General features: G+C 49.7%; 1 protein-coding gene across 1 annotated transcript in view; it reads right to left on the bottom strand.

The window, feature by feature from the left end:
- The window catches only part of DARS1 (aspartyl-tRNA synthetase 1), a 181,025-nt gene extending 170,379 nt beyond the window's left edge, over positions 1-10,646 (bottom strand). The window contains exon 1 of the mRNA XM_089654055.1: positions 10,515-10,646. Within this exon, the coding sequence (XP_089510181.1) occupies positions 10,515-10,537 (23 nt within the window). The 5' untranslated portion in view covers positions 10,538-10,646. The remainder of the gene's footprint in view (positions 1-10,514) is intronic.
- Positions 10,647-10,917: the final 271 nt, after the last annotated feature.

A 10,917-nucleotide genomic window follows, 5' to 3' on the forward strand; every position in this document is an offset into this window, starting at 1 on the left:
AAAGGGTATATACCAGAGTGCAGAGGGCCCTTCAGAATTTCCTGTGTAAATGGATACACAGAGTAGCAGCTCGGGAGCGAGCCTGCTTAGGTGCCCCAATAGCAAGCTGCTTGCTGTGGGAGCACACGGCAGTGGGGAGGAGTCAGAAGCACCAGCGGGGGACCCCAGAAGAGGTGGATCAGGGCTGCTCTGTGCAAAACCACTGCACAGCGCAAGTACATATGACATTTTATGTTAAAAAAAAAATATATCTGCCTTTACAATCACTAAGTGAGAGGTTGAGGGGCAGTAAAACTGTGGCTCCACTGATTTTACTAGTCCCTGGCAGCCCGTGTAAATGATCCCTAATTAGGACACCCAACATTCCTCAAATTTGCCAATTACAGAAGTCACGCGCCAACTGTATTTGTTTCTTTTATTTTTTTTTGAGCCCTGGTAAGTCCACTGACGTGCCAAGCCCAGACATATTCCTCGGTCTGTAGAGTTTGTAGGATGAGCGAAGTCAATGTTTTAGACGTTTCAGCACTTTGAAGAAAGAAAACTCGGATCTCCCTAGTTAATTATAGCCGCTGTGGTATTACCATACGTATGCAAATTCCCAGAGCGGCGATGATGAGGAGTGTGTCCTATAAGCAGGAAGACAGCTGTCAGGTCTGGCAGATCCCATCCTCACATCTACGGAGTCTCCAGTGAATTATGACTTGAACCCATCTTTACATGACACTTCAAAACACAAATCCATATGGGAGACTTAAGAGACAGAAGTTAGTCAATGACACGTGACTCATCAACTGCTGAATATGAGATTACTAATCTAAGATGACCATAATGAGCCGATCAGGGGGTGACGCCACAATGAGTAACACAACATGTGTCACTGTCAATCACCTACAGAATGTGTAACACACACTCAGGCAGCACTGACATTACAGCCCATTTACACAACAGTGAGGCTACCAGAGAGCATGGTACAAGGGACAGGGCAATGCACTGATTACAGCACATCCACTGTTTACCTCTGTTTACCTTTATTGGAATGTTACATCCCATTTATCTATATTTTGGGCAGTATAATGCAGAGTAGTGAAATCCCAGCATGCTGTGCTGAAAAACAGCAGTGTATGGTCTTTGTTATTTTTTTCAGTGGTGTGAATGGAACACAAAAGGAAATGAGGCAAATTGCCTTGTTTATGCATTGGGCTGCTTTAAAGCGGAGCTCCACCCAAAAGGGGACATTCCGCTTTAAGGACTGCTCCCCCACTCCCCATTAAGGATTGGCAGCTTTGGGGAGCGGGTTCCTGAATGTGACAGGTACCCGCTCCCACTTCCAGTTCGATCGCCAAGCAGAAGATGTCCTCCCTCCCTGTAGTCTTTTGGGACACAAGACAGGTCCCTTCAGACTACAGGACCATTCATGAAGCAAAGCGCAGCTTGCGCATGCGCAGTGGGTACCCAGCTGTGAAGCTGCAAAGCCGGGTACCCACACAGAAGATGCCGGCCTCCTGGAATACAGGACGGCTAGTGAAACGGGCTGCGGGGGACACACCGAGGGACAGGTAAGTGGCTGTTTTTTAAAAGTCAGCAGCTACAGTTTTTGTAGCTGCTGACTTTTATCTTTTGACAGGGTGAGTGGAACTCCACTTTAAGCATGCTGTCCAATGCAGCCCAATGCATACGGTGTGACCATGTTCATGGTTACCCCACATTTAGGGCTCATTCACACAGGCAGCCAGGGAGTGGTAAAAGCAAGCAGCTGAGCTGCAGTTTTACCACCCACCTAAAAAAAAAAAAAAAAAGGAAAAAGCACAAACTAAACAGGATGTCGCATTCAGCAGGTGGTACTGGCGCCAAACACAATCAATTAAAAGTTTTTTACCTTCATGAATTCTTTGCAAGAAGGTAAAAATCTTCAGTGTGCAGCTCCCCCCAAGATCCCCCGATACTTACCTGAGCCCAATTGCGATCCAGCAATGTGCACAGAGCCTCGGCTTTCCCGGGTCTCTCTCTCCTCACTGGCTGAGACACAGCAGCAGAAGGCATTGGTTCCTACTGCTGTCAATCACGGCCAGTGAGGAAGGGGCAGGAGGCCAGGCTAAGCTGCATTCTGTATGTCTTATGAACATACAGGGCTAGTCAGGACATGCTTGCTATGGGGGCGCTCGGCGGGGGGAGGTGCCAGGACTGTCAGTGGGGAGCCCGAGAAGAAGAGGATCAGGGCTGCTCTGTGCAAAACCACTACACAGAGCAGGGGGGTATGACATGTTTGTTATTTTAATAAAGAAAAAAAAAAAAACACAAAGCTTTACAACGACTTTCATCGTATGGAGCCACCGCGCAGCTACGTGTAACGCACTCAGTTGCAGGGCAGTGCATGGGTTACAGGGTTAAAACTGCCTCTAAAACATGTCCCACCATGGATCGCTTGTCGAAGAGGCAGCAAGGGCTGCTGCACGTATGAATAATGTTGCACATAGCAGAGAAATGTAACATGTTTGTCGTTTTAGAAAAAAAAAGCCTTTAGAGCCACTTTAAAGCGGATGGATTTTTGAAAGATGTGGACTAAGCCTTTTAGGGCCAATTCACACCAGATGCAGTAAGACTGTGATGAGCGGTTATTCCAGCGCAGTCCCACCACATGACGAGGCAAAATGCCTTGGCTCCTTTCTGCTCGATTCACATCACTGCATTGCGGTGGTGTGCGGGCACGGTGCGATGAAAAAAAAAAAAAAAAAAGTAGTGCATGCTTGATCCTGTATTTTCTGATCCTCCCCTTCTTCCAGTGTCTCCTAAATATCTCCTGATAAAACAGAGGCTCGGGGGCAAGTTGCATATGCTCCGTTTGCTGTGTATTGCTACGGAGTTGTTTGCTTTTCTTGGGAGACTACATGTGATCAGCACAGGGCCAATCAGCACTCTCCAGACACAGGTCAGGGTTTCTGCATCCTCCTAGAGAAGAATGAAAACTCCTCCTACAAGCTGTAACCACTGCTCTGCTGGACACTGATAGAAGTCACAAGACTGCTATGTACTGCTGATGAGGAAAGGTATTTAGCAGTTTATATTTACTAAAATAATTGTATTTCCATGTTCTGTGTACTGTGGGAGACCAGATATAGTGAATGCAGGGTCCTGGGAGACCAGATATAGTGAATGCAGGGTCCGGGGAGACCAGATATAGTGAATGCAGGGTCCGGGGAGAGCGGATATAGTGAATGCAGGGTCCGGGGAGACCGGATATAGTGAATGCAGGGTCCTGGGAGACCAGGTATAGTGAATGCAGGATCCTGGGAGACCAGATATAGTGAATGCAGGGTCCGGGGAGACCGGATATAGTGAATGCAGGGTCCGAGGAGACCGGATACAGTGAATGCAGGATCCTGGGAGACCAGATATAGTGAATGCAGGGTCCGGGGAGACCAGATATAGTGAATGCAGGGTCCGGGGAGACCAGATATAGTGAATGCAGGGTCCGGAGAGACCGGATATAGTTAATGCGGGGTCCTGGGAGACCGGATATAGTGAATGCGGGGTCCGGGGAGACCGGATATAGGGAATGCGGGGTCCGGGGAGACCGGATATAGTGAATGCAGGGTCCGGGGAGACCGGATATAGGGAATGCGGGGTCCGGGGAGACCGGATATAGGGAATGCGGGGTCCGGGGAGACCGGATATAGGGAATGCGGGGTCCGGGGAGACCGGATATAGGGAATGCGGGGTCCGGGGAGACCGGATATAGGGAATGCGGGGTCCGGGGAGACCGGATATAGGGAATGCGGGGTCCGGGGAGACCGGATATAGTGAATGCGGGGTCCGGGGAGACCAGATATAGTGAATGCGGGGTCCGGGGAGACCAGATACAGTGAATGCGGGGTCCGGGGAGACCAGATATAGTGAATACGGGGTCCGGGGAGACCAGATACAGTGAATGCGGGGTCCGGGGAGACCAGATACAGTGAATGCGGGGTCCGGGGAGACCAGATACAGTGAATGCGGGGTCCGGGGAGACCAGATACAGTGAATGCGGGGTCCGGGGAGACCAGATACAGTGAATGCGGGGTCCGGGGAGACCAGATACAGTGAATGCGGGGTCCGGGGAGACCAGATACAGTGAATGCGGGGTCCGGGGAGACCAGATACAGTGAATGCGGGGTCCGGGGAGACCAGATACAGTGAATGCGGGGTCCGGGGAGACCAGATACAGTGAATGCGGGGTCCGGGGAGACCAGATACAGTGAATGCGGGGTCCGGGGAGACCAGATACAGTGAATGCGGGGTCCGGGGAGACCAGATACAGTGAATGCGGGGTCCGGGGAGACCAGATACAGTGAATGCGGGGTCCGGGGAGACCAGATACAGTGAATGCGGGGTCCGGGGAGACCAGATACAGTGAATGCGGGGTCCGGGGAGACCAGATACAGTGAATGCGGGGTCCGGGGAGACCAGATACAGTGAATGCGGGGTCCGGGGAGACCAGATACAGTGAATGCGGGGTCCGGGGAGACCAGATACAGTGAATGCGGGGTCCGGGGAGACCAGATATAGTGAATGCGGGGTCCGAGGAGACCAGATATAGTGAATGCAGGATCCTGGGAGACCAGATATAGTGAATGCGGGGTCCGGGGAGACCGGATATAGTGAATGCGGGGTCCGGGGAGACCAGATATAGTGAATGCGGGGTCCGGGGAGACCAGATATAGTGAATGCGGGGTCCGGGGAGACCAGATATAGTGAATGCGGGGTCCGGGGAGACCAGATACAGTGAATGCGGGGTCCGGGGAGACCAGATACAGTGAATGCGGGGTCCGGGGAGACCAGATACAGTGAATGCGGGGTCCGGGGAGACCAGATACAGTGAATGCGGGGTCCGGGGAGACCAGATACAGTGAATGCGGGGTCCGGGGAGACCAGATACAGTGAATGCGGGGTCCGGGGAGACCAGATACAGTGAATGCGGGGTCCGGGGAGACCAGATACAGTGAATGCGGGGTCCGGGGAGACCAGATACAGTGAATGCGGGGTCCGGGGAGACCAGATACAGTGAATGCGGGGTCCGGGGAGACCAGATACAGTGAATGCGGGGTCCGGGGAGACCAGATACAGTGAATGCGGGGTCCGGGGAGACCAGATACAGTGAATGCGGGGTCCGGGGAGACCAGATACAGTGAATGCGGGGTCCGGGGAGACCAGATACAGTGAATGCGGGGTCCGGGGAGACCAGATACAGTGAATGCGGGGTCCGGGGAGACCAGATATAGTGAATGCGGGGTCCGGGGAGACCAGATATAGTGAATGCGGGGTCCGGGGAGACCAGATATAGTGAATGCGGGGTCCGGGGAGACCAGATATAGTGAATGCGGGGTCCGGGGAGACCGGATATAGTGAATGCGGGGTCCGGGGAGACCGGATATAGTGAATGCGGGGTCCGGGGAGACCGGATATAGTGAATGCGGGGTCCGGGGAGACCGGATATAGTGAATGCGGGGTCCGGGGAGACCGGATATAGTGAATGCGGGGTCCGGGGAGACCGGATATAGTGAATGCGGGGTCCGGAGAGACCGGATATAGTGAATGCGGGGTCCGGGGAGACCAGATATAGTGAATGCAGGGTCCAGGGTTTAGTAACACTTTAATGAAATGTCCCTGTGCCGTTCAATAAAGTACGTTAAAAAAAAAAAAGAAGGTGGTGGTGCAATACATAGCAGCCATTCCCACTGGACTGCACACCGTTAGCTGGTATAAATGGACCCATAGCCCTGGTTCACACCAGTGCGACTTCAGGTGCGACATGTAATTTACAAATTGCACCTGAAATCGCATTTAATATATTTCTAAGGTACTGACTCACCCTAGGTTCACACCTAACCGTTTTCTGCAGCATTTTGCTGAAACAGTCCATTTATTTATTTCAGGTCCTTATATAGCGCCATCCATTTACGCAGCACTTTACATATATATTGTACATTCACATCAGTCCCTAACCCCCAAAGGACGTACAATCTAAGGTCATTTTAACATAATTTCCTATGGGACACGTTTACATCTCCGTGTTTTGACCCGGTGTGTTTTTTGGAAAGGGTCTGGTACTTTTTTTTAATGCAAAAAGTTGCGTATTTGGTTCAATAGACTTAAATGGAAGCTCTGCAGAAAAACATTTATTGCGTTTTTGCTGCATTTTACATTTTAAATCTGCCTAACAAGAAAAACAGAAAAAAAAAGTGAAAAAAAAAAAAACCCCGCAAAATGAGTCAAAAACGCAGCTGCAAAATGCAACATAAAACGCAATGCAGAAATGGCTCAAACGCAACCTGCATAGGTGTGAAAGTGTGATTTGAAGTATCGCGATTTCAGAAATAGTTCCTGCACTACTTTTTTCCAATTTCATTGCAACTTTCATCGACTTCTGTTAAATGAAGTTGCAAGCCGCAGTGAAATCGGAGATACAAATTGCACTGATCTGCAGCTTTGAAATCAAACTACTTCAAATGAAGTAGCACAATTTCAAAGTTGCATTCAGTGTAGACCAGGGCTTTAATCTGAAAGGTAAAACAGCAGGACAAGGTGTTTCCTTTTTTTCAATGAAGTGACAGTTGTTCTCAGCTGAGTCCAGTTAGAGTTGGACAGTCACATAACTGGTAATAAGGATCCTTTGTGAACTGCACCTATAGTATGAATATATATATATATGAGATATATAACTTTTTATAGTCAGTAACGTAACCAGCAGCATCCAATCAGAAGTCACCTTTTGCTGACAAAGATTGCATAATTTCACTGCACTCTGCACAGCTTTATTGAACAAGTAACAGGAACAAGGTTCTGTCGCATGATGCAATCCTGTGTACAGATTTCCTGACACCCAGCAGACACTTCTGCTTTCCAGCCTGGACACAGATTAACACTTCTGACTGCTGGAGATCATGGAAAGCCCGTTCCTACAATCTCATATAAACCAGCAAATGAATGCAGCTTCAGGAGTATATCTTTAGGGAACATCTTTTTTTACATAGCAGTAGTAGAGTTTTGTGCTGTGTAAGCCATAGGTTTAAAGTGGAACTATAGGTAAACCTTTTTTTTTAAATTTTGGATAAAGTACGGGCGGATTATAACCTGTCAGTTATTTTATGCCATCTGTGCCCCAGCCAGTTCCTGTCCCATAGCCAAAACAGATGTAAGAGGAAATCCATTGTTGTCACCAGAACTTGTGTCCCCATTGGAAGATTTCCCTTCTATTCCTATGCCAGGGACAACCCAAAATTCAGGAATTTATTTTACTTTCACTTTTAGTGTGGACAGTAAACAAAACAGAGAAGGCAAATTTCTGGGGGTACAGACAGCAATAAAAACCTGACAGATGTTCTAACCCCTCTCCAAAAAAAAAAAAAGTTACCTTTATTTATACTTCAAACCACATGTGTCAAACACAAGGCCTGTGGGCCGAATCCGGCTCGCCAGGCCTTTCCATGTGGCCCTCGCAGCTTTCCAGCAGCTGTGGCACCTCCTTGTCTCTGCTCCCACCTTGTCTCAGCAGTTGACAGCAGAGAAGAGGACAAAACTCCACCTAAAAACCCTGCGCCCCCTTTGCAGCTGCGGTACCCCCTCATCTCCACCTCCCCTGGCCTCAGCATTCAGTAGACTCCAGCCCTCCTCTGGTCCTCCTCCAGACCCTGCATTTCTGCCCCCAGCTTCTTAACAGTAGCAACACAAGGTAAAGGAGGCTGGGGGACTCGTGACTTTTGATAGTGGGGGTCTCTTGGCACCTGATGAGGGTGGGGGTGCTATGGACATCTAGTCTTACAGATACAGCCGGCCCTTTCATGAAAACCACATAGCTGATGCAGCCCAAAATGAAAGTTGAGTTTGACACCCTGGTTTTAAACAATCACTTTACTGGCTAAGTTAAAATAGAACTAAAGGCAAACTTTGTTTTGCCAAATGGAGGGTTATAACCCGTCAGGTTTTTTTTTTTTCACCATATGTGTCCCATTGGGGAGATTTCCCTTTACCTCCTGTCCCAAAGCCAAACTGGAAGTGAGAGGAAATCCCAAATTAAGGGAATCCATTGGGGTCCCCCAGGTCACTAGAACTAGTATATGTTTACTGCTGCTCAAGGTAGAGAGACTCCTAATCTCCAATCACAACTCCTCCTGTAGGTGCTAGACAGGTTAAAGCGGTGTTCCGCTCACTCTGTCAAAGAATAAAAATCAGCAGCTACAAAAACTGTAGCTGCTGACTTTTAAAAAACAGCCACTTACCTGTCCCTCCGTCCCGCTGTGTGCCCCCCGCAGTCCATTTCACCGGCCGTCCTGTATTCCAGGAGGCCGGCATGTTCAGTGTGGGCACCCGGCTGTGATAGCTTGCGGCTTCATAGTCGGATACCCACTGCGCATGCGCAAGTAGCGCTGCTCTTCATGAATGGTCCTGCAGTCTTCTGAGACCTGTCACGTGTCCCAAAAGACGGGAGGGAGGACACCTTCCGCTTCCGATCGCTGCCGGAAGTGGGAGGGGGTACATACCAATTTCGGGTACCTACTCCCCCTCGACCCCCAAAGGTGCCAATCCTTAATGGGGAGCAGTCCTTAAGGCGGAACTTCCCCTTTTGGGTGGAGCTCCGCTTTAATTCGGTTTGTTTTCAAGCTGGCTGGCAAGTTGCGCTGAGAATTTTCCTGCTTTGTTGTTTGGCATGCGTCGCCCGTCCATGTGCTCCTTGCTGTGAAGGACAGTTATAGACTGGGGCAGCAGCCATTTTTTGTACTGTTGATTTATTGGTGGGGGGCACGCTGCACACCTTGGCTGCCATTGTGCTACATGCTGGGTGTCCAGTGCGCTCTTGTACCTTCAGCCCTGGTGCACATATATGCGGCCATGTGGGCTGCGTTTGGCGCAGGCACAAGAGCCCATTTATTTGAATGGACCCCCGTGCCACACAGGGAAGAAGTCCCTGCACTTCTTCTGAAAACGCATCCCACACAGGAACCTCAGTTCCCAGTACGGTTGCGTTTTCCAGTGTGGGCGGCGTGCCATTAGAACTACTGGCACCAACCCGCGGGTCCGCCTGCATGGATTTTCGTTTGGTTCCGCAGCGGCACCACCCGCACATATGTGAACCTAGCCTCAAGAAGGGGTGGGCTCCCTCAGGTCCACCTGCCCTTGGTCTATCCATTAAATACATGTGCCTCTACTATGGGGGCTCTTAACATTGTAGAGTTAGGACTACAGATTATCGGGGGGCCGTGACGAGGCTCTGTAGCATACGCATGTGTTTGCAAATGTGTGCTAACTAAACCCCTGTTTTTAACGCATACTGTTAGGCTACGTTCACACTAGCGCTGTGTGCAGGCGGCAGAGAGGCGTTTGGGAAGCGTTTTTACCTGCCAATTCCTGCACATTACAGCACATGGTGCTGTTCTAACGGGAGCGTTTGTGTCGCGGCAAAACGGACGCCTCTGGTCGAGTCAGGAGGCGTTGAAGCCTCCTATTCTAGTCCATGGTGCCGCTCCGCAAACGCCCGGCTGGCGTTTGCAGAGCGGTAACACCATTCAAACTGCATTATAGGCGCTTGTGGGGCGTTTTTAACGCTCAGCAAACGCCTACAACCGCCGCTAAACCGCGCATGCGGCGTTTGCCGAGCGTTAAAAAATGCTCCGCAAACGCCGGACCAACGCTTGCCAACCGCTAAAGGGGCGTTTGGCAAGCGTTGGTAAAACAGCCAAGTGTGAACGAGCCCTTAGACAGGTTAATTCGGATTCTATACAAGCTGGCTGGCAGGTTGAGCTGCAAATTTTTCTGTTTTGTTGTTTGACAACATTCTGTCCCTGTCTCCCAGCGGTTGTCACCCTGTCCCCATGCATGTGGCTGTTTCAACACGCATTACAAGCCACGGTTCAATTCTGTCACCATTAGGAAGCCCCGCCTGAGAAACGGCACGAAGCCTTCACTGGAGTACATGTGGATGGGAAGTGGCTGCAAACGGGCTGGAGGAGATCAGTAGCACTGAAATGCAACCAAAATAGTAGAAAAAAAAAAGAAAGCAATGAGTGCGGTATATTGTGCATTGACGTATGCTGATTTGGAAATGACCGCCAGCCTGAGAGGAGGAATACGGCTCTCATTGGAAAACTCCGTCACTTCCTGTTGTGTCTCTGGCACAGGAAGTGAAGGGAAATCTCCCCTAAAGAGACAGACAAAAAAAAACACTAGCAGGGGGTTATAAATCTTCCACACACTATTCAAAACTAAAAAAAAGTAATAGAAAAGCTAATAATAATAAAAGTAATAATACCAAAAAATGAAAAGAAAAAAAAAACTTTTTCCCCTTCACATAGACTGACACAACAGACATGACACTTCTATAACTCCCAGAACGAAGGCTGCAATGTGAAGAACTCTCTCTCTCAGGCAGACCCGGAAACAGCGGTAGCGCCTGAGGCACTACAAGTCGCAGAACACCCAGCCCCCCGCCGAGGTCACCCACACACACACCGCCCGTGTCTGGGGTGACAATGAGCCCCTCTTACCCCGTGTTCTCCTCCTTAGTCATGGCGAAGGCAGCAGGACACCCAACACCGGCTTCTTCCGCCCGCAGCGTGCACAGGAGAGGAAAGGGGGAAGGAATTCGCAGCGACACACTACAGAGTGTAATGCGGGTGCAACCCAAAACATCTCCCGCCCGGGAACAGAGCAGAGCAGATCGGGTTCCGGGGAGAAAGAATGCAGGTGATACAGGTGTGACAGGTATTCTGTGTACATTATTAATAATAATTCATACATATCTGCTTATTGCCATTATTGCTAAATATGTATATATAGGCAGTGTAGAGCTGGGCCACCACACACACTTGTAGGGGTATTGACCCAGGTGCAATGGATGAAAAAAGTATTTATTGTAGAATATGTAGTAGGCAATAGGTGGACTCAACA

The sequence above is a fragment of the Staurois parvus genome, unplaced genomic scaffold (genome assembly GCF_062004578.1).
Source record: "Staurois parvus isolate SC_StPar_1 unplaced genomic scaffold, SC_StPar_1.0 ptg000735l, whole genome shotgun sequence".
NCBI classification, from domain to species: domain Eukaryota; kingdom Metazoa; phylum Chordata; class Amphibia; order Anura; family Ranidae; genus Staurois; species Staurois parvus.